The 24,075-nt window shown below is 44.7% G+C and overlaps 2 protein-coding genes across 3 annotated transcripts; one reads left to right on the top strand and one right to left on the bottom strand.

The window, feature by feature from the left end:
• Positions 1–374: 374 nt before the first annotated feature.
• On the bottom strand, positions 375–16,152 carry traf3ip1 (TNF receptor-associated factor 3 interacting protein 1). 2 transcript variants are annotated; one of them, XM_048979117.1, is made up of 15 exons: positions 15,886–16,152; positions 14,336–14,404; positions 12,140–12,301; positions 11,668–11,796; positions 11,080–11,376; positions 10,922–10,996; positions 9,661–9,736; positions 9,518–9,538; positions 9,196–9,280; positions 8,538–8,633; positions 8,313–8,448; positions 7,909–7,945; positions 7,323–7,396; positions 2,481–2,704; positions 375–1,813 (listed from the first exon to the last, which is right to left on the bottom strand). In XM_048979117.1, exons 1-15 carry the CDS (start codon positions 16,006–16,008, stop codon positions 1,648–1,650), a joined length of 1,770 nt encoding a protein of 589 aa, XP_048835074.1. In that variant the 5' UTR covers positions 16,009–16,152; the 3' UTR covers positions 375–1,647. The 2 variants fall into 2 exon arrangements, with proteins under 2 accessions (XP_048835074.1, XP_048835075.1); XM_048979118.1 differs by having other exon boundaries at positions 9,661–9,733.
• A 1,012-nt stretch (positions 16,153–17,164) lies between these two features.
• On the top strand, positions 17,165–20,803 carry LOC125710001 (anterior gradient protein 3-like). Its single transcript, XM_048979119.1, has 8 exons — positions 17,165–17,319; positions 17,624–17,733; positions 17,938–18,001; positions 18,092–18,144; positions 19,113–19,189; positions 19,574–19,637; positions 20,364–20,447; positions 20,649–20,803. Exons 2-8 carry the CDS (start codon positions 17,634–17,636, stop codon positions 20,696–20,698), a joined length of 492 nt encoding a protein of 163 aa, XP_048835076.1. The 5' UTR covers positions 17,165–17,319; positions 17,624–17,633; the 3' UTR covers positions 20,699–20,803.
• Positions 20,804–24,075: the final 3,272 nt, after the last annotated feature.

Here is a 24,075-nt window from a genome sequence, read left to right as displayed (position 1 = left end):
GCAAATTCAGTTACCAATTACTGTCCGTTTTATACGCTTCAGATTTATTTTCTTCTTTACTTTTTTTCTTCTAATTCTGACTTGAATGAAGAGCAGGATGTTATTCTTTCAGAAGAGGTTGAATTAGAGATGGCAAGTAGTGGCTACACAACTGAGTTTCTGTTTGACAAGTTTCAGGGTTCCAGGAAAGGCCCTTGAGCAAATTGCCGAACAAGTACCTTTATATGTGGTTGAAATGTGATAAAAGACCTGGTGGGTGCTTATAATTATATTTTTAGACTGGACATAAGCAATGGGTAATGTCTCTAAAATGTGAACTTGTTATGCATTGTAGTTTGGAGCTCAAAATAAACAAGAGGCCACCCACAGGTACATTCTTTTACTCAAATGTAACCATTTATTTCAGCCCACTACAAAAATTATAGTCATCTGTGAACTATGATACAGACTCAAAATATACATAATGTACAAATAAGAAAGCTAACTAAGGGTATGATACAGATTACAGTGAGAATGGTTCCCTTTTATAACGTGCTAGAAGATTCTCAGCTTCTTAGAGATGTGGAGAGATGTGCGGGGCCCACGGCGAGCTCTGAGGCAAGAGTGTCTCGGGTTCACACTGAGTGCCGACAGCCCTAATAACACTGCTGACGCGGGAGGGACAACCCTGATGTCACTGCAGTGTAACCACAGCAGATGGACAGTCTGTGGTCCATCGGGAAGTGAGGGGACACAGGAGGAGCACAGCCTTTTCAAGCTTTGCTCTACCTCATTTTCCTTGGAGTTTAGTCACCCGTTTCTGAGCAAATGTCCCACTGCGATTCTTCGGGTGTACTGGAATACAGTTCAAGACTACATCTGAAGAGGCAGCGTTTTCGGAAAAATGAAAACAGAAATTCATATGATCAAAATCAAAATACTTTCCTTCGTGCCTCTTGTGAGCACATCCTCCCGCCAGATGCGCCAGTGAGATGCAGCGTCCCATGGGGCGGAAGCCCACCAGACTTGCTGGCCGGGGCGGGGCGGGGGGGCCTGTCCGCTCGCTTCCGAGTTGGTACCTACTGGGTCCGCAGAGCTCATGCTGCAGGCGGACAAACAGCCCTTTGCTTTCAGCTCTGCCCGCTAGGGAAGCCTTGTTTCCAAAAGTGCATCTTGGGAAATACGCTTTTTTCTTTCCAGCCTATACCGTCTCTATTGCTTTAGGAAATCTGCTGAACCAGTGGGGGGGGGGGGGTCATATTGCTAACTGATAATCTCAGTAGGTCAACACCAATAGAAACCTACCACAGCAGCTTTGTCTAGATGTGACCTGTTAAAGCCATCTCTTCCAGGCCTATAATAAAGCTATTTATTAATGCTTGACAATATGCTAAAGCGGAGATTTTCAATATGGGAAGTGCCACTAAAAATGTGGAAGAGTTCATGACACCACAGGACGAGGGCCACAATGGTGTCCTGCCGAAAGTGCATTTTGACTGGAAGGCACGTTAATGAGGAGGGGAGAGGAACAAGGGACGACAGTGAGTTTATAGATCACCTGCTTTGAGCGCAGTCAGGCTTCCCCGTGTGCCAATCAAGCTGGTTGCGGAGGGCTGAGGTGTTCCACCTCCTACTACACGCGTGTCATGTGCTTCGCGTCGACACCCCTCATGTGCGGGAGGTGGAATTGATGGTGGAGACTATCTTGCGGATCTTCTCCTCGTTCCTGAGGATGTTGGACTTGACGGTGCATATCTTGTCCTGCTGCTCCCTGATGAGCTGTTCTAGCTCTACCAGCTCGGCCTGCAGGGGTTCCAGCGTGCTCTCTGTTATTCTGAATGACGGGAACGCAAACAGGCACAGGGGACAGTTAAGCAACATGCAGGCCTTTATATCCCACTATTAGCATCTTATCTGTGTCCACGTTTTAAGAATAGAAGTGCTTTATTTGTCCCTGTAGGGGGCAGTGTGAGGCTCTGTGGTTAGGATTGCTGTGCCTTCGATTGGAAGGTCCCTTCTGAAATGCCATGGTGGGCAGAGTGAAATATGAAGGGCCCAACACCCCAGGGACTGCCTGATCCTGCTTCCTCAAAAAAAGCTTTAGGTAAAAACTAAACAAATAAAATGTAAAAATGTTGGGAAACTGGGTAGTTTTTACACATCTTGCTGTCCATGAAAGGTATAAAACACAGATGTCTATATAGGTGAGAGCAAGTTTTGGGGTTTAGCGTAGGGTCAGCCGGTGTCCTGCGCCCTGGAACAGTTGGGGTTTAGAAACATGTTCAAGCCTCCAACAGTGAGATGTTTATTCTGGCAGGTAGAATACTTAAACCCACAACCTTCCGGTGATAGGTGCAGATCCCCCAGCGCTACACACCATCAGATCATCTAGAGTGACTCTGTTCTGAACGAGAGAGTCTGCACGATGGTGTCTTTGGTTCTAATCCCTTCTGCTACGGTGTGAGAATGCTGAGGAGTGGTGGGGCATACGGAGCACCCACCTGTGCTCCTGTACCAGGGCCTGACCGTGCTCCTGGTTCTCCCTCCGCCACATCTGCAGCTCGGCCTGCATAGAGTCTACATCCTCCTGGATGTAGTCCATAATCCTGCCCAGCGGCAGGGCACTGCGGCACACCGTCTGCACGGAGGCACGCAGGCGCTCCACCTCACGGGACACTAGGTCCCGCTCCTTCTTCCGCGCTGCCTCGGACACCGGGGTCCGTTCCTGCGGCGAGAGAAGGAAGGATTGCAAATAAGAAAGCCTGACTGTCACACAGAGATGCCAGTCAGCTCTGAGCCACATTTGCTCAACTAATTACTTTAAGGTCATTTCTGTATTTTTATAGTATTACCAATTAGCAACAAAAGAAAAATGGCAGCAGAAATCAGTTTCTTTTGCTTGAATCTCCGCTCTTGACGGTACTGCTGGTTTTAATGGTAGGACCATCAAACGAAGTCCTGACTGAGAGCGCATTTGGTCCACAGGATACCAGATACCCGGCCCTTGCTCAGAGCGCATGGAGAAATGTGATTCAGACACTCGCCTGGAGAGATGAGAGCGAAGAGAGACCGTGGGATAAAAGCAGGAAAGTAATAACAACTGGCAGAAAGGAGGCTTCTACACAATCGAAAGCACATTTCATTCATCTCCAGGAACATTTTCAAATGCAGTCTCGAAGGTCTTCAAATGATTCAAAACTGAGGAGGAGAAGCAGATTTTACAGAACCGATTCTTTATTTTACAATCTTCTGGGCCTGAGTTACCTGAAGGCTTGTTTCTACTTGGGAGGCATCGGCAACTGCGACCCTGAAAGCGAAGCCGGATGCTGCCCTCATGCAGCCCCTACATGTCCCTCCCCGAACCACGGTGTGCTTTTCACTCTCTGCGGACATAAATCTGCCCTTTATTAGGGGGCATCTGTCAAGGTGCACTAGCATGTCCTGGTCCTCTCCACCAAAGTTCTGTTGGAAAAAACAGCCGCCGCTGCCTGCTTTTTCCATCAGCGAGGGGACATGGGTTCGCAAAGCGGGCGGCTGACGGTTGGACCTGTCAGTGGGGTCCGCAACTCCTCCTCCTTTCCCTGGGACCAGAACTGATCCTAAAGGGCCCTGCGATTAGGCACAAGTGCGGGAGCCTTCCCACCTCCTAGTACGTCATCTGCAAAGCTTGTAATGAGGTAAGCAGAAGAGGAAAAAGGTGCTTTCTGAAATTTCTTCTAAATGTTTTTTTAACATTAAATTTTATGCACTTGGTGACTAATCCTTCATTAATCCTATTCTCCAGGCAAGCTAAATGGGGGTGTAGGAGTCCTCAACAGCAACCTTTCAAATGGTAAACACAGTGCATGAGTGAAGCCAATTGCTGGGCTTGCCTTCTAAACTAGTGCAGTACTGACCAGGCCCTGAAAACACCCCTCCAGCTGTTCACAGGATGATGCACATGTAGCCAGTGGAGCTGTGGGCTGTCCGATGAACATTAACCGATCACTGTTCAGGGGCTGGGGAGATGGCCCTGACCAACCAGATCATAAAAATAGCAAGAGTAAGATACAGAGGGGTGGAGGGTTCAGAGACCAGACCAGCACACAGGATGTGGGGGCAGATTCCCCCCTGAGGCCCAGAGAGTGACGTTACTATGGCCTATGAGCACTGATGAGGGCAGATCAGTTACGCTACGCTGGATGTGAACTGAATGCTGTCTTTGATGTTCAAGTGTACACCCTTCCACAATACTCAGTCTGACTGAAGTCTCAGAACAGTCTATACGCATCTGCAAAGTGCTTTTTCCTTGCAGTTTAACAATCAAAATATTGCAGGTTGGAGGTTTTCAGAATGTCCATCCATCTTTCCACCTTCTAACTGCTTATCCTAGTCAGGGTCATAGGATTGCCAGTATTTCTCCTCCAACATTATTATATCCAACAAAACAAATGCCAAGAATCCTACTGTAGTCACCAAACTGAAAGAGCAAGCTTTCATAATGCAGTAGGTCATGCTATTCAGAATAGTAAAAATATTTAGAGCCAACTAAGTTCTACCCTCCAGGGCAAAATTGAAAATGTCTTATTAAAAATTTCTCTACTTATTGTCAATAAATTTCAAACACTATTACCTGTTCCTACAATGGATTTTAAGATGTCCAGTCTAAACTGTCTGAGGCTCAGTATGTTTTTGTCATTAAGAAGCTTTATGGTTTTATCAAGGAGCTCAAATTTCTGCCAGACTGCATCACATTAGGATGAAGGCAATCCACAGTGATCTACATCCCACTTCAAAAGCCTGACAGACCCACATCAACCAAATGAAGAGAGCTGGGAGAAGTGGGGTCTTCCAGTCTCTATCCATCTGAAGACAGTGGGCTGAGGGGCTGAGCCTCTCTGCCCTGACCATAGAGAGGCAGGAGTAACAGGCTCTTGGTGCCTCTACCCAGCTGAAGACAGTGGGCTGGGGGTCTGAGCCTCACTGCCCTGACCATACAGAGGCAGGAGTAATGGGCTCTTGGTGCCTCTACCCAGTTGAAGACAGGGGGCTAGGAAAGGCCTGTTTATTTTCTCACAGGCTCTGCTAGGGCTTTCTGGCCCTTCTCCTGCCTCACTCAGCAGAGCTCCATTTGGTTCAAGCAGTTTATTTATCCATTGCGAACCTTCATCAAGGGTAATTTGATGGTGTAAAGCGAGGAGGACAAGAAAGGCGGCTGCTTAGAGGCCCCCTGACGTATAAATAAGAGAGACGACCTCGAGGAATGATGTTATGATAATACACACGTGATCCGGGGGGTCGGCGAGAAGGTTGCACCAAAAACATACAGCTTATTCTTCAAAGTGTCACTCAGGACAAACCAGAATAGACAGAGAAGTAGGCTTCTAGAGCCCATTTTAAATGAAGGGAAATAACAGTGCTACACTAAAACAAGACAAGGCCTGGAGTCAGGGATGACAAAGACGAAACACCTATAAAAACATTTCGCATATTAGTTTCAATCCCACCATCCATAATGCCACACAATTACCCGAGTACTGCCAAGCTAAAGTAATTTTGTCCTCCAAGGGTATGAGGAAAATTGATGTTTCCATCATTACTCTGATTATTCCTCCGTGATTACAGGCTTATTTGTTAAGCTGACTTGACCATTTCAAGTCCGGAAGCGGTTACACTCTTACACCGGGTCTTCTGTTTGTGCAGCAAGGCTCTGAGGAACTGTTAGGGGAAAAGAAAGTGGTACTGATTGGCAAACCAGCCATCCTGTCGGCAATTAAAAAGCTGAGAGCGCTTTGCCATGTGGGAAGATGGTCTTAATGACCCGTGGATTGGCACAAGACTAAATCGGGAGGTTTGTACCAATACATAAAATAGAAAAAAAACAGACAGTTTACAGAATGCATTAACTTCCAATCTCCTTTGTTTCTACATTAATCAGCAACTGTCTCAATAATGCGAGCAACAAAAAGACAAGGGCAGACTGCCATACAAGGTCAGAGTTTGTCCGTCCATCCATGACTGCTTCTCTAGGGCTGTGATCTCAAGCCTATCTCAAAAACACTGGGCACAAAGCAGGGAGGCACCATGCATGGGATCACACAAGATGGTCTTTAGATGCAAATAAAATCCACACAGCACACACTACACAGGCTCTTCCTGAAAAACATACTGCCTGAAACAGCGAGCAGGGGTAAATCCTTCACTTAGAAATGGAGTTAAGCAATACAGCATTTATTTTAACACTGAAATTTGGAATAAGCAACTCATGATTACAATGGGGTGGGGGGGGGTGCATTTTGGAATGCTAACAAATGTCCTCCCAAATGAGCTATTTTCTATGGAGCATTGTTATATTCATCTGCCGGAAAGACTTCCCTTGTCATCACCTCTCTGTGGAGGAGCAGGAACAAATGGGCAGGTGAAGCCTAATTATAATGGTTTGAAAAAAAATGTGCATGTCCCAGTAGAGGATAAATTTCTATGAATCTCAGCTGGGAGCCGTGAGCAAGGTGCCGCACCTGAATCACATTCTCTTCTACCTCCCCAACTGACACTTACACTGAAAGCGACCGATGGTTTTAAACATTTACACAGCTGGGTGTTTTAACAGTTTTAACGACCTGGGTAGAGCTCGCTTGAGGGCGCTAGAACATGACCCTGCAGAAACACAGATCAGCAGCCATTTGGAGTGCGACTTCATGCACTGCTCTACCTGCAATTATGGAGTGATACGTTTGGACTTCAATGTTAGCTAAAATCCACCCCATTAAGAACATGCAACAGAAATACACTAATCCTCAGGAGTACAGATGCGTTTGTGTGTGCAAAGACACCTCATGGAAGCTGGGCCACAAGTTCCAACAATGTAATATACACATAGTTATTATCAATAATAATTATATTGTTGTGGGGTCTCTCCATCCATTTCTATGGGGAAAACTCTAATCCCAACATAACAGCCTTAATGCCAACCCAGCCCAAGCCTTAGCTATAAGTAACCAAACAAAATACTAGACTTTTGGCATTTTTTTTTTTGATCGCTTTCACAGATCTTTGTAGAGACCTGAAAAATGGTCCACACACGGTCGAAATTTGGTCCAAAGATTTGGTTCCCACAATGTAATATAAACATAACCCACACACACACACTCTCACACACTTCACTCAGAGATTGCACATGATTGGCTGCCCACTTTTACGCTTGCTTGTTTGCTTCTGACCCAGGGTGGTACCTCACAGATGCATTTTCATAACCCTCAGGAAAAGGCATGGTGGTCTTAAATGGCATGGCCTGGCATTACACTGCCACCTAGTGACAAGGCATAGAAATTGCGTCATCTGAAGAGGGAGCTGCCCGGACCTACCTGGTCTTTCGATTTTGGTGACGACGAAGTTTCATAGTCTTTCTTAGTTTCCAGTATTTTCTTCACTAGTCCACCTGGAAAATGAAGAAATTCTAAAAAATTGCGCAATCCCATGGAAAGTTCAACATGGCTACAGCCAGGACTGATCATTAAATTCAGTCAGTAATAATAAACAGACAGCTTCGTCATTAAGGTCACCATGATCTCAGGGGTTTTATGTACGGGGAAGTACTCATTTGTTTAAGGGGCATAAACATATTTCTGCACCTGCTAGACAGCACATGGTTGCTATCTGAGATCGTTACTAGCGACACCTGGATTGTTACAACCCACTACAGCTTTGGGAATCACAGGCTGACTAAAATCAAACCCGACATACACTGGAGTCACCCCAGACCAGAATTAACAAAAACAAAGTTACCCAAGTAACAAGACTTCCTCAGAAAATTTTTACACATTAGGCATAAACTACAAAGATTTTAAATAACTGTTTCACATAGCCCAGTATTTGACACCAAGCTAAAGCAAACGAGAGCCCTGTCCTGCATCCAAACATACTGTGACGCTTCATAGTAAATGTCTTTACCATGCTTCTCGTTCTCCTGCAACTCGATCGCAGCCTCCTGGGGGGGGTGGGGGAGAAACAACTCAATGAATGCAATTCCAGGACCATTCATGATGTAAATCACCATGTGACTCATGGGGTACACAGCTCCAGTCCCAGACGGCCAATGGGAGACCGGGGTGCTCTTCCTCCATATTCCTAATTGCTTAATTGAAATGATTACTGGGTAAATCGGTCAGAGCTGGAGCCCTATAAATCCAGTGCGGCTCATTGCCAGCTTACCCAGCCTCCTGGCACCTGGCTATAATACCACAGCCACAATGCTCAGACTGTTATGCTGCCCTGCATGGTATTATCATTGTTACTATTACTATTATTATTACTGTTTGTTTGTTCATCGTACAGCGGCAAAGGTGGCCACTGACCGCTTCCAGCGCAGGCATCTCAGGCGGTGGGGCGGCAGCTTCCTCCACTACGAACTGTGCATCCTCATCCTCTTCATCCTCTGACGGCTTTCCGCCATCCATGATCACCGCTGCCGAGGGCTTGGCGCTGCCCAGCCTGCAGGGGGAGGAAAGGAGCTCAGCCACAGATGTGCTGGAGGTCTGTGATGGGGCTTCGAACAGGAGAAGCAAGCCGTCTCCCCTCACCTCTCCATGGGCATGACCTCGGGCTGGACCTCCTGCCTCTTCACGCGGGGTGGGGCTGGCCGTGCGCTGCTGGGTCGTGGGAGACCCCGGTTACCGCTGTGGGAGCAAGACAGGCCCGTTATTGCCCCAGCATACCGAAGGCGGCCGGTTCCCGTCACAGGGGAGCAGTTAGGAGGGGTTATCTGGCACTGGTACAAAAGAATGTTTCTGAGGTGATGTTACAGAAATGTTATTCTGCCGCTGAACTGAACATGAGGCCTGGGAAAGCTGACCAATTTGCTGTTGCGTGTGGTTAAAAAAAAAATAAATAAAAACGGCAAGGGGAGAGAAAAAAAGATTTTATCAATGGATTCCACAGGCCTTCCAAAACTCAGATCCCTGGGGGGTAGAAAGGGACAACCGCACGTGCACGCACACACAAACACACACACACAAATGCAGCTATGCTCTTTAGAGAGCCAAGCCTCCTACAGTATTTTCTTGATCCCATTGAGGTGAAATTGGCCATACTGGCACAATTTCAGTGCAGCAGGGTTCTGGGGGTCATTAACGCTAATTGTAACAAACTGGAGCTGTGGCCCAGACCCCTGGGTAAACAGCGCTCCCTCAGGCTCGGCCAGGACTAGATGGCCGTCAGACACACCCAACAGCAGCTGACCTCAAGGCAGCACCATGTTTGTGTGAGTCTGGCACGTCGCCATTCTCCTGATGGACTGTCTTCTCCTCTGGTTGAGCATCTGGCCCTGAAACAGACAGAACCCCCAATCATAGCATGTCTTGGTGCACCTCCTATTTCATGGTATGTATTCTTTCATAACATAAGACTTCATTTTTTGTCTTGATATATTGTATAACAGTGACAAAATATGTAAGGATAGCAGAAATCTGTTGTCACAGGCTCTCCAGAGAATGTTCTGTACAGCAGTGCCATCTGCAGAAGGCAGGGAGTACTGCAGTTTAGAGAAAAATAGGAAACGCACCTCCATCGCTGTCAGATTCATCTGTGGAACGAAAAGCATAGTTAACATCCTGGCTCCTGATAATAGAAAGGCAATCATGTGGCTCATCAGTACTCCTCTGAGAAACCTTAATCAGGCGAGGGGCCCAGAAAAGTGTCACCTACCCTGTCCCCCAGGCTTTGGTAACCTTCTCTGGCCTTTGGCAGAAGAAGGTCGGGGTATCCTCATGGGACTGTCCTGCTGGGGGAAAGCAGAGCATGACTAACTTCCTTCGCAGGTCACAGTCCGTTCCCATAAGCAGCACAGACCTAGAAGTAGAGCCCTCAGTTTAGCCTGTAGAGCCCTTGATGGTACGGCCCAAACAATGGGCAGAGAGCTGAGGATGATCATAAAGAACAAGTCACAGGCTTTTAATGGCATGACCATGCCACTGGCCCATATATTAGGGGTTCTGCTATTGTCAAATGGAGGGGACAGGTGCGGAAAAAGCTGAAAGGGCAATAGTCAGCCAAACATGACCGGTAAACCTGTGACATTTTAGCCTAAAGCCTGACACCGTATAGAGAATGTGGAATCTTGTCCACAGAAATAAGGAACTTCCTGCATTACCCAGAATTCCACCAGCTGCATGGACAAACAATAACCTGAGCAGCATGTTTAGTTTCAACACCCAGAGAGCCAGAGGCCCAGGCGTGAGAGCATGGGCATTACGTCACAGCTAAGACAGGGAGGTCTTTTGCATTTGCAAACTGGGTCTCATCGCATATCTGCAGGGATGTGGGCAGAGGCCATGCAGTCAGCCATGTACCACCAGGCTAGAGACCCCTTGCTCTGACCTCTACTGCTCTAAATACTTTTGGGAGGGAGGCACCCACAACCCCCCCACCACATTAACAGGCCTGCACTACAATATATAGTATGTATCTCTTTGTTACAGAGCACATAGACATTCCTCAACCCAACAACACAGCAATGAACTAACACCAGAGCAACCTAAGACCCTGATTCCCCGCTTAGCTGCACTGTGACAACTGACTGATTAGCAAGTCCAAACAGCTTTGTCTGCTCTAAGAGATAGTCACTAACCGAAATTGATACTGGGACCTGCACTTAAGACATTAATCATTTAATTGCTCAAAAAAGGTTACAGCTACTATATGTATAAAGTAAGTGCCGATACCTCAGAACAATCTGTATTCATGAAGTGCAGCCAAAGGGGGAATATGAATTAATATTAATCAAAATAATTAAACAGTTATTTATATGTACATCATTGCTACCCTTCCGTGTCGAGGTATGATGCACATGCGTTCAGGACAAAAAAAAAAAAACAAGTGAGTTGTCGACAAATGAGTTAGGAAAAAGCACAACATCACACCATAAAGCTAGTGGCCAGCATATCTTAATGAAGCATAGGAGGCTGACCTCGGTTTCTTGCTTGCCATTCCCAACAGGCCGCTCAGGCGGCCGCCTGCTCAGTCTGTCCTCCGTGCCACGGGACTGAAAGTAGAGAATCGCACCATTGGTCATGATGCCAGACTCTTATTCTGAAAGGGCAGCACCGTGTGCTCTGTAAGACGTACCCTCCTTTCCGATTCCTCTGCTTCTTGCCGGCCCTGCGCCTGCTCATGGCGCTCCCTCTCCTTGTCTCTCTCTCTCCGTTTCTCCCGGTCTCTTTCCTTGTCTTTCTCTCTGCGCAAGTCCCTCTCCTTGTCCTTGTCCCTGTCACGGTCCCGCTCCTTGGTCCTCTCGCGCTCACGCCGCTTCTCAGACCTTGCGGCATCTCGTGGTCTGTCCTTCTCGGACCGTTTGCCCTCAGGATCCTTCGGAAGCTCCTTCCGGTCCCTGCTGGAGCTTCGCTCTTTGTTTACTCTCTGTGGCTGAAAGGCGACCCGCCAATTTGACCTTGACATGTGACATTTCTCTGCGTGCTTCTTTAGGCAATCTATCACTGACAATCTGCTAAACCAAGACAGTCCTGAACACAAAGATCTTAATCATACTTCGTTTCTTCTCACTGTACCAGCAGTATCAGTCTGACCCTGATTTGTTTAGTCTCTGTTTAGCTCTTCTTCTTTGATGTGGAACACGGGTAAAGACATCTCCACATTTTGCAAACAGCAGGGGGTACACCACTAGGTCATACTTACTCTAAGCCAGGCTTCCCATACCTCATTGTCCCGGGGGTGCTCTCTGTCCTCCTGGTTCTCTTTGTCCTTGGATTTGGAGCTGCTGGGCTTCACTCTGAGATCAGGCTTCTCCCCCAACAGCACTCTCCTTACAGCCTCCTCACTGGACAACTGTGCACATGAGAGCATCTTCAGTGACACCCTTCAAAGACCAACTTAGCTCCGGCTGAATGCTACGGCATGGCAGAACAGAAGTATGCACTTGTCAAACAGATGGGCCCAGGATGACTCCTTTGAGATGTGTTTGCTTGAGGTTTTCCCTTACCTGAGCTCCCTGGAGTCCAATTACATTTTGCAAGGGGATAAATGAACCTCTTCTACCCCATTAGCTACATGGACAATATAATAACTACCGACTACAACTCCATTAGCTGTCATCAACGAACAGCAGGCAATAACACAGAAGAAAGCATCCACATGCCCCCACTCCACCCCCGACACCCATGCTGCTCACCTTACTGAGGCAGCACCTGCCAATGGCCTGGAGCAGCTCGTTAGTCTTTTCGGCTTCATGGCCAGCCACGATGCGCGCCGGTCTCACTGCCAGAGGCTCCCCACACACTAGTGCCACCACGTCGATGGCCTTCTGCAGGAAGGCAATCTTCGAGTCCTTGTCCTGAGGCACATTAGAGGAGAGAAGGACCATACATGGAAAACAATATAAGATCAGAGGATTTCATGGCCAACATTTCAGCTCCTCAGTTTTGACCTGCGGCCATCCACTGGCAACACCAATATGATGAATAAAATATACACAGTAACCAGTCCTTGTGATACTTCCTGAATATATTTAAATTTATTTAAAAAAAATGAAAATGAAATCATAAAACAGAAGTCTGCATGTTTACATGTGAATGTAGGGGTAACTGGAATGTAGGGCATGGTGCTCGACTGGAAAAGTGTGGATTGCGCCATTCTGGTTGGGGATGTATTACTGCTTCAAGCAGAGGAGTGAAAGTATCTTGGGGTCTTGTTCACGAGTGAAGGGAGAATGTAGTGGGAGATCGAAAGACGGATCGGTGCAGTGTCTGCATTAATGTCATGGTATAAAGAGAGCTGAGCCAGAAGGCAAAGCTATCATTTTACTGTTCGATCTATGTTCCTACCCTCACCTATGGTCACAAGCTTTGGGTACTGACTGAGAGAATGAAATCGCAATATAAGTGGCAGAAATGAGTAGTAGGGTGCCTGGGCTGATCCATAGAGACGAGGTGAGGGGCTCGGACATTCGGGAGGGGGTCAAAGCAGAGCTGCTGCTCCTTCAAATCGAAAAGAGCTGGTTGAGGTGATTTGGGCATCGACCAAGGATGCCTCCTGGATGCCTCCCTGGGGAGGTGTTTTCAGGCTTGTTGAACCAGGAGGATGCCCTGGGGAAGACCCAGGACATGCTGGAGAGATTGTATCTCTCAGCTGGCCTGGGAATGCCTTGGTATTCCCTGGAGGAGCTGGCTGAGAAAAAGGTCTGGGTGTCCCTGATCGGGGCTGCTGTCCCTGCGACCCAACCCCGAATGAGCGGTGGAGAATGAATGAATGAACGAACAGATCTGCAGCTCAGGGCCACATCGAGACATTCTGTGCTCTCTAGTGACTGCATGGTATCGATGTGTAAACACTCACATACAAACACCGTTTGCTGAAAGAGGAACCTGACTCCCTCTTTTCCCCCCAAAAGCTAGGTACATATTCCACTGGAGAATTTTGTTTTTCCTTTAACTGCTGCATTTGCTGCAATGCAGACAATCTCTGTTGGGAGACTGGAATTTAGCACCCATGGAGCGGCTAAGATGGCTTACAGCAACTTATGCTAACTATAGAAACACCCTAGGACCAAAATAAAGTCAACCCACACAGGAACTACTCTCCATTTTTTGCACTGCTTGCACAGACATGCTCACAGTCTACATCTGATAGATACATAAACTATGAGTGACAAAATTGTAAGGTTAATAGGCATGGCAACTCTTTGTAAATGATGATGATACAGATATGAAGTTTGCATTTCATTCAACGTCTATAATAAATTCCTAAGATGCTCATGGTAAGCAGTGTTTCAAAACTGTGCCAAGGCCATTTTGTAAAGGAAACGGATTTGACATGGTGTGCGCTGCATTGTAAAGCGTGAGAACTGTAGTCACTTCATGTTACATGCTTCTGACATGGTGCTGTGTGACAGCTTTCCAGGAACATGACATGCATCATGACACAGCAGCTGTGATAACATACATGAACAGCACCAGATAATATGAAATGATACAATGCAGAACACCATCTATTCAGTGACATCTGTGCTGGTTAGCTGCATTATTTTTGTTTAGCTGGTTCAGCTGGCTGCTAAAATGCACGAAACACCCATGCATTTAAGGCTGGAGCACAGTATGACATAGCTGTCCAAACAACATCTGCTCTATTTAATGTCTGACAAAACAGATGCCACATCAGTTTTGCTCGCCTGCTATCAGTTCTCAGCACAAAAGACGCACACTGAATGTGTGACTGACTTGCACATTGTTCTGATTTTAATAAAAACAGTCTAAAATCAAGTAGTGAACTGCACCGATGCATCAAAACTGTTCCCAGACATGTAATGTCTATTAATATTACCATTCGGACTTAAATACAGTTGTGTCTGATAACACGATGAACAGCTTACCTTGACATTGTCTGATTTCAACTCAGAGTCCTCGTAGAGTCCCTTCATGAAGCCAGTGGTTCGAATAACCTGTGAGAATGAGATGAAGAAAACTGAGTTTGTGATGATGGACCACGACATTGGGGAAAAATCATTTCAAACCACCCAAAATTAGCCTGCTGCCAAAGGGCAGTAACAGTGCTTAATCATGACCAATACCAATTAGCCTAAGATACTAATTAACGTAACTCCATGTATTGCAGGAAGAGAGCTGTATGACACTGAAAGAACCTGCAAATTCCACACAAGAAAAAAAGTGAGATTTTACGCCCCAACCTGAGAGGTGAAATAAAACATTACAAGCAATGACCCACCTTGCTGCCCAGTATGTGCAAAGCAGAATACAATCTCATAAGCTGAATTTTAAATACATTCTCAAAAGTGGCATTAGAGTATCCTAAAAAGACTCGAACTACGGTATTGGATGGGGGAACACAGTAGGAATGACGACCCGGTAGGATCTACACTATTTTCAAAGTGATGTTACCATGTTCCTGCCACCTTGCTTCTAAACTTCTCTCCCTCGATAATCTGAATTTAGTCTTGCAACCATCTCTAAGATGCCAATTTACTCAGTCTCATTCAAATCAAATAAACTAATTATCCAATCTGCAATTTTATAAAATCAGCTCAGACTCCTGCAAAGTTTCTCCCTGAAATCTCTGCTTCAATTAATAGTGAAAGCTCAATCTCAGAAAATCTTTTTAATGCATAACATTTACGAAGACAAAATACGTGTTCTTCACAAACAAAATTGATGTCTCTTTTCTCTTCAATTTAACTGGAGTCAGATAGACCCTCTTAAAAATCACAAGAAAGTGCTTTTCCGAATGATTAAACGTAGCACAGATTAACTGCTGAAAAGAAATGAATTGCTAAAGGACCTAGGCATGTTACAATGTTGGTACAATTCTAAAGAGTCGAGTACATTCGGCAATATAATCGTAACCGAGTTTTATCAGCATATTGTCACTGTAACGGCATCCGAAAGGGTCATGGCTGTCACTTCTTTCAGACAGCATAGACCCTGCGGCACACTTCATTCAAAGACGTGGACAGCAGACTGTCCTGGCAAACGATGTGCATCCTCGGCATCTTAAACGGGCGTTGCACTTAAGCCGAGCACCGCTTCGTTTGTCTCCGCGGCCGGATATGAGCGCTTAGCAACGGAAGAACGCTCAACGCCCAGCCAACCTTCCAAGTGAGCTAGCGTCAATCGGACCCCCTTCAAAATAGGCTACCGTTACCATGAGCTAGCTTTTGGTAAAATATGTCTCGTTTTCAGTTAGCTAGTAGGCTAACCGGTGGCGTGAGCACGTATGCCAGCTGCTTATCGCGGCGCGCGAACCCCCCTCATCCTCCGGATAAATTTAGCTAAGAAGCTAAACAAGTTAGCTAGTTACGGAGCAAGTTCTCCAGGATAAACGAAGCGAAAAAAACTTTACTTGCAGGATAAACAGAGCGAGGCGTTTAACAGAGAATCTCATTATAAAACAAGCGGTCCTTCATACCTCGGTCACTATGTCGTGCAGGTAGCGGAACGGAGGTTTTCCGAGCAGCTTCTCAGTCAGAGGGGGCTTTTTAATCACCTTGCCCAGGGTGTCCTGGGTCTTCTTGGCTACCGACGAATTCATCGGCGCCAGTATCGTGGACCGACTGACAAAACAACAGCCGCTTTTCCCGGTAAAGCCGAATAAATAACACCCCCGGATGATTCCTGCCGTTACCGAGTCCTTACGGGATCCAGCAATCCCACAATGCACCAGTCGGCCTCGCGCAGAATGCGCGCACTGGAAGCGGTTGTCATGGCTGTCGCCCTTGGCAACATCTAACAATAAACGCGCGTACTTGAACATTGAGGAGACTTAAACAGCAGTAAAGTATTACATTTTTATTACATTTAATGTTTTCATTTAGTTTTTGTTACTTATAAATTGTAGATCTGATTGAAGTATTCTTCCAATAAAGCATCTTCATAATATACAGGACAAATGGTAGCCAATTAACAACACAGACAATATAGTTTTGGATATTTAAAATTATGATTCTTTGTGTGCCATTAAAATGAACAACGGATGGTCTTCTTAATTACAAGCTACAATAATATAGGCAACCAAATTATACTTTTACTCTTTTAAACCATATTTAAGTATTCATGCAAAATTTTACTTATGTTACAGTTATAGAAATGTGCATCATTTTATAATTATTTTAGCAAACACTTCGATCTAACGCAATGTACAATTGAGAATGCAGGGTCAACCAGTTCCTGGAGCAATTGCTGTTAAGGGCCTTTCAGCGACCAATAGTGACCTCACTCTGCTGACTGTGGGATATGAACCTACAACTGTCTGATCATGGGCACAAAGTCCTAGCCTCCAGAGTGACACAGTGATGACAACAGTGTTTGGGAGCTGTGGTCGGCCAGTAGTAGGTTGAATGCATTAGACTACTGTGTCAACCTTGAATTGTAAGGGAAACTCAAAGCTGACATTTATGGTTGTGTGGCAGCACAGTCATCTACCTGCAGGGGGAGCCGTGTAGCTGGTGCAGAGGGGTTACACCTACATGGCCTTAAAATGAAACGAAAAGCGGAAAAATATGACTCTCCTTTTGAGTGGTGAAGAGTAGTTCTATCAGAGCAGTTTATTGAATAATAGATAATATTACCCATAAGCCTTCTCTTTTCTAACATCTTGTCATGAATGCACCTGCAGGGATGGAATGTCATAAATGTTAAGGAATTCATTTAACAAAAGAGCCATTCGAGGCATGGACTATGATTTATTTCTGAAACAAAGGACACTCGGCTTACCGGTTTGATAACATCAAAGTGAAATCTTAGGCCAGTCAGGTAGGTCAGTGGCACTATATAAAGCAGAGCAGCTAGCTCGGGGTGCAGTAACAACCGCGAAAAGCTTTCCAGCTGCCAATTGAGGAAAAAAGTAAGTGTTCCGTTGACAGTTTACAAACATTTTATAATTATCCTACAAGATTCTTGTGGCTACATTTCCTGTAACCCCGCACAGACATGTTTACCTTGTAATATAAGTTGCCATAGACCAACAGATTTAATGTTTTTATATACTCTCTATATATATTCGCTTAAGCAAGCAAAGGAAAAAAAATCAAAACATAAATCTTTAATGTATTGACTTAATGCATGCTATAAAGGCACTTTAATTAGGTACTTGAAAATAAGATGATTGTGTACATGTTTTGAAATGTATTTCTTTGTGTGTTTTGAAGGGTACACAAAATGAGTTTTCAGTCTTCATATCTGCTGGCACTTCTTGTGGTGGGATTAGTGATCTCTCACGGGAAAAAGTCTGAACCCGAGAACCGGTTGCTGTCTAGAGGTATATATCTTTCAACATGCAGTCTACCTTCTCATCGCAGATGTATTTCAGACGCATAAAATAATACAGTTTTGCTACTACACTAAAGCAATCCATTCCATTTCAAATGTCACACCTCTGACTTGTTATCCATTTTTTTCGGGGGGGGGGGGGGGGGGGGGTAAAGTTGTTTGATGTATGATTTTTTTCTGTTGTTATTTTTAGGATGGGGCAATAGCATTAACTGGGCCCAAACCTATGAAGAAGCCTTGTCAAAAATGAAAAAAAGGTAAAAGTGTCAGTACACACCCAGTGCTCATGTTGCCACAAGAATGCTTGGTTGTTTTTTTGGTGCTAATTTCCAAACCGCATTGTGTAGCCAGAAGCCCTTGATGGTAATTCATCATTTGCCTGAATGTCCACACAGCCAAGGTGAGTAAACTCCCCCCATATATATATGTCCATTCAGTCTAACGTAGGGCGAGAGGGTGGGCAGTCGCAACACTTTTTTAATTTTCTTCAATTTCTCAGAGACTCTTTGTATTGGAAAGACAAGACTAGAATACGTTAACCCTACGTCTGACAGCTACCCTCCCACACATCTGTAACATGTCTATATACGGAAATATACGTACAATCTACACTTGAATAGACAAAGTCAAATGCTGCGACCGCATTACAGGGGAGATCAGATGAAAGCGTACTGAAGTGAACTGTGTGTGTGTTTAAGTGAATGTTGTGAAGTATTTTTTTGCTGCATCTGGATATGCAGGTAAGTCATTATTTGTGTGGTTGTCTGTATGTGCATGTGATGTAGCTTATGTGTGTGACAGAGAGAGGGTAAGAAAGGGCTGTTAGTCCACATAATGCTGGTAGTTGTGTAGAAACGGCTCCTCCCTCAGTGCAACAGCATGTTGGGATGGTTAAATCAATAGGCTGCAACTGTCCCTACACTGACAGCCAAAGTAAAACTTGCTACACTAGCTTGACACAATAGCTTTGACACATGCTAGCTAAGCCTGTTAGAAGCTGCGAAAACACTGATTAAAATGTAATAACTTTACAATGTTTCATGCAAACAGTTTAGACAGTATGAGAAAAAATATGATCATAAAAATACTTTTTTACTTTGAAAAGTATTTTTTGCAGAAGGGATGGTCACATTTGGCTGCTTTTTTTCCACAAAGAGGAGGGGGCTAACTTTGGGGGGCACGTTGCTGCCGCCCTCACTCTCTCCTACCGTAATCTCAAGTAATATTAATTAAAATCGATTAAATTGCGATGATTGGTGAAGGCTTTACTTCATTTTTAATCAAAGCAAATTAAATAAATTCTTTTAAAGTTTTTTGCAGTTCTACAGAATTTGTACTTACAGGTTATTGCGTCTCGTTTAATTTTAGCCCTTAAAAAGGTGTTTGCTGCAAATGAAGAGATCCAGAAAATGGCCCGAGAGGATTTCATCATGCTCAATCTGATGGTGAATTAAATGTATTTTAAAATATTTGCAGTACGCGCAGCATTGAATCAGTCTATGTTATTCTCTTACTCTGCGAATTGTTCTGTCAGATTCCTATAGTCTTGCTTGCTTATTCGGAATAACTTGCACAGCGTAGATGTCAACATTTTTACCTGCTACGTAGCTGTCTGTTTTTACAAACGTAGTTTGGAATAGCTGTCAGATGCACGCAAGAGCCTATTCAGGGATGTTTTTTTAAGTTCCTTCCCTCAAGTGGTTCATTGAGCTGTGAGCCGTCCCACATATTTTTGCCGCAATTTGTATGAGGAGTGACTCACATTACATGAACTAACATGCCGATGTACATAATGGCACAGCCTTTCAGTGCAATGTCTTCATTTTTAGGAGGAAACCTCAGACAAGAACCTGGCTCCGGATGGATATTACGTCCCAAGGATAGTGTTTGTTGGTCAGTGAGGGTTCAGCTGCTTAGTTGTCAATTTTTTTTTTATCATTGAGAAAACCAACTAGTAACAAGTTAGTAAGTTATGTGTTAATATTGCAGTACGATTCAGTCAGACGAGTGTTTCTCAACCCACTCCCCAGGGACCACCAGACGGCCCACACTTCCTCCCAGCTCCCAGCACACCTGAACCTAGAGATGGAAAGTCCAAGGCCAGAAAGTACAAATCCTGGCCAAGATTTTTGTTTCAACCAGCCAGTTGAGTGCACAGTGAAAGAAAGCCTTGGTCTGGATTTGTACTTCCTGGACCTGAAGTTTCCACCTCTGCTGAAACCAATCAATCAAGAAGACTGAATACCTGATACTGGGGGGTGGGAGGGAGCAGAAAGGTCTGGGGGTCCCCGAAGGCTGGGTTGAGAAACACTGATAAGTGACTATAAATTTATTGTATTTCACTATTCTATTTTAATCCTTGCCAACTCAGTTTTTAACAATTTTGACATCTTAAACCATATTAAGCTTCATATATTTCTATATTTAAAATCAATAATGCGTTTAGGCAATTGATACTACAGTGTTAAGACAATAGGAACTCGGAGTGGATGTGTTTGATACAGAGAATATAATCGGACATGGCTATTGGGTACGGGGTCAGTGGGCCGTGCCGGCTGCCTTGTTGGCCATTGTCATGCAGCTTCTCTTTTCCATCACCCCCTTCTTCCTCCTCTCTAGATCCAACCATGGTAGTGCGCGACGACATTGTCGGCAAGTATGACAATGGCCGATATGTTTACGAGCCTGGCGACATCGACACATGTGAGTATACCGCTTTCTTCTGTAAGTTCAAGTCGACACAGCTCTGTCAGATAAATCTCACAAAGAGTCAGACGGGGCACCACCCCCCCCCCCCCACACTCATTCAATTGAGATGTTTACATGCAAACCCCTTAAATCAAATAAACCCAGACTTTGAAGAAAAGGCTTCAAGTTAAATAGCAATATATTTTTTTTCTACAGTGAAGGACAACATGATAGAAGCCAAGAAACTTCTGCACAGTGAGCTGTGAACTCATGAGAACCAGAAATGGAGAAAGCACAGTAAATAAAGTTAGGATCACAAACCCACACACATTCACGTTTCACATCCAGAATCAATAAAAATACTGAGAATAGCTGGAGTCTTATCGCAATTTTTTGCTCTTCCTGTTTCCATTCTCTAAATGTGTGACTGTAATTTGATGATGGTTCAATCAAACCATTATAAAGACAAACAACAGTGATCCAGTAGCTAAGGCTGCTTGGACCCCTAATGACATAAATCAAGTCAAACTATATCGTCATTTCAAAGTATGCAGGCAAACACAGAAATGATGGTGCTCATATGAGACTTTAAAATGGCTCTACAAGGAACATGACAAGTTAGACACACAAGACAATAATCAATAAATAGATAAATATGCTGGATATAGTGTCACGCTTGACTAGGGCTGTAGGTTTGATGGTAAACTATCTCAAAATTACATAGCGTGTATTTAGAGTATAAGGTAGCTCTTTCATTTGCATGTGCAACTGATGCAGAAAACGACCGAGACAGATGGGCGAACAATTATCAGTTTCACTTGTTTGCTGGAATTCCAGACAGGTGCACAGTTGCATGTCGAGGAGTTCGATGGCACGAGGAAGGAAGGTGGTGAAGAATGTAGTGCTATGAATGGCCCTTAGGGGGCAGTGTGTGCCTCCACAGGCTAAGCCTCTGTTCCTGTGTTCGGAAGCTTGCTGGCTAGTTCGAGCCCCAGCTTCAGCAGAATAGACATATGTACATGGGCCCTTGCGCAGGACCCGTACCTCAGCACCAGGGGGCGCTGCACACCAGCTGACCGCATGTCGTGACCCCCCCAAGCTTGCTCTCACCTACATGTGTGTCTGTGTGTGTGTGTGTGTGTCTCATGGAGGGCGAGATGGGGTAAGCAAAAGGAGAATTTCCCCACGGGGATTAATAAAGTATTACTATGCTATTCAGGAGGTCAAAGTGGCCATGGGAGGGGTGAGAGGGGTCATTGTAGATGCAGTGCTTATTGAAGATTCCTTTGATGGGTCGTAGCGAAGTCCTGACAACATTCTTGGCTGCAGGGCTGTCCTACTCTGCAGGACACTGCAGTAACCATGTGCTGTGTTTGACCGTCATGACAACATGTCACCAGTTTTGACATCATATCCTTCCATTTACCAACTCATAGAGATTATGAGAAATATTTAAAGCTTCTGGATTTACTTCTGAATCCAAAATGACACATGTGAGGTGCCATTCATTTCCGATATACTCCTCGCAGCCATTTTGGTGCTTTTATGGGACTAAACAACAGATCCTTCTTGCAGATGGTTATTTCTGCTTGTATGAGATTGTTGCTATATTTAGTGTGGACATATCTGCTGGGCAGCATTCCACAGAGTGTCGTGTTTGATGGAATTCTCGAGATTCCTGTGTCTGGAAAAGTAGGTGGTGGCAGGGACTGGGCAAAAGTAGCCGAAGGCAGTAAAGCCAGCCTGCAAGCTTAACCGATTTTAAAAACACGCTTCAGTCTCGTACTGGTGTTAGATTGGTTATGTGTGTATTTCCAATTGTGGACAGTGATAATATGAAATCATGGCAACATTTTGGTATGATGAACACTGGAGACTGAGTCATAGTCAAATATACCACCGGGTATGTAATATACTGAAAAGATCGTCACACACTATTGGTAAATTTTGTTCTTTACTGTGTAATACCCTGAAAATGTTCGGTTATTAACAATAAACATATATTGGAGTTGGGCTTATATGTCCACAAAGTGTTCAATATAACATTTAATCTATTGAAATATAAATGTAACGTGCAAATATATACTGACGACCAACCATCCCCCAGGAGATAAAATTTAAATATTTTATGCAGTAAGACTGTGTGTCCACAAGATGGCAATGTTGTTTGACTTTAGGTTGTTTTAAGCAACAAGAGGATAATTTGTACTAACTCTCATAAACATTTTATTAACACATTCAATTGGAAAACACCAGTAAACGGAGTAATATGTTTTCCATGATATCTGCAGTCATTTATTTCAGCAATTAACATCACTTTACCATATCACGCCCACATATAACTCCTGCTCGTCAGAGGAGCACTTTGCAGCCTTTTGTGCTTGTAGTATAACCTGCCTGCCTGTACACTCAGCCATAAAACCCATGGGTACAAAACAAGGTGGCACAGCAACAAACAAGGCAAGCAAGCGGTGAGATGCTAAACAGCTTTATAAAAATACCTCCGCTTACGAGATATCTATGTAAATATAAGAGATTAGGGCCACAGAATAGGCTCAGGACAATGTGCTGGGCAGACAAACGGCTTCTTTGGGGTTAACAGCAAACTTCAGTCCAAGACCGAGGACAGGGATGCCAATCTGACATCACCCATACAGTGTGAACACACCCTGCTAAACGGGGGACCCATTGCATGGCTTGGTTGGTTCCCAAGCAACAGCTCTCCATCCTTGTTAAGTGGCAAGGTGGGACATCGCATTAGCTCTGTATGCCATAAATGATCCAGGTGCTTTGTCATGGAACTTATCCCCCCCCCCTCGCCGCCGCCACTGGAATGAAGATGGAGTTGAGTGGAAGCAGTCTTTAGGGTCACCTTCTACGACATACTCAAACCCTGTCATCTCATAAGAATCTGCAGAGTGCTCTTTAACCCTTCTGAGAATGTAATGTAACTCAGTTCAGTAACTCAAAGCCCACAGACACTCTGTACATCACATTCTGAACAGTGTGATCAAGACAAACCAAAAGTGGATTAAACTCATCTAAGGAGCTTATATTCATCATGGGAGAGAAGTGGTGCCGTCTGCTTTTATGAAGACATACTGAAAGGCGCGTTCTCACCTGGCCTGAATGTGACAGTGATTACTATTTTTTCACTATAAAAATCTTCATCTCACCTCAAAAATACTTGGAGGTTCTTCTTGACCAGGTCGCACAAATTAACGACCCCAGTTAGCCTTCTGTTGCCACTCTCTAACTGGTGTAGTTGTATCCAGTGGCTCCATGTCTGACCTGCCTTTTTGACAGCGCAGAACATCCCATAGACAAGGTCACCATAAGAGTTTTTAGGAAATGAATTCATGCGCTGAGTTCTAGATGCTTAGCCTTGCCGTGTCCCTTGTGGGAAAAAAAAAAAAAAAGATTTCAGTTTTTATGAAGGTCTTCCTCACATTGTCATTTCCAATATTTCTGAAATCTACATTCAGCAGAGCACTGGACGCTCAGACCTCCTGAATAAACTGCCAGATACAATTTGCTTCTTTTCTGAAGGCCAAGAGATGAATTTTCTGTTTTTATTCCTGCATAGTTAGGGCTCCTCTACACAAAGACACATCCATTTACATTTTATTTAGCAGACGCCTTT

The sequence above is a fragment of the Brienomyrus brachyistius genome, chromosome 16, assembly GCF_023856365.1.
Source record: "Brienomyrus brachyistius isolate T26 chromosome 16, BBRACH_0.4, whole genome shotgun sequence".
Taxonomy (NCBI): domain Eukaryota; kingdom Metazoa; phylum Chordata; class Actinopteri; order Osteoglossiformes; family Mormyridae; genus Brienomyrus; species Brienomyrus brachyistius.
The sequence above is the reverse complement of the archived record's forward strand: the minus strand, read 5'-3'. Positions and strand labels throughout refer to the sequence as shown.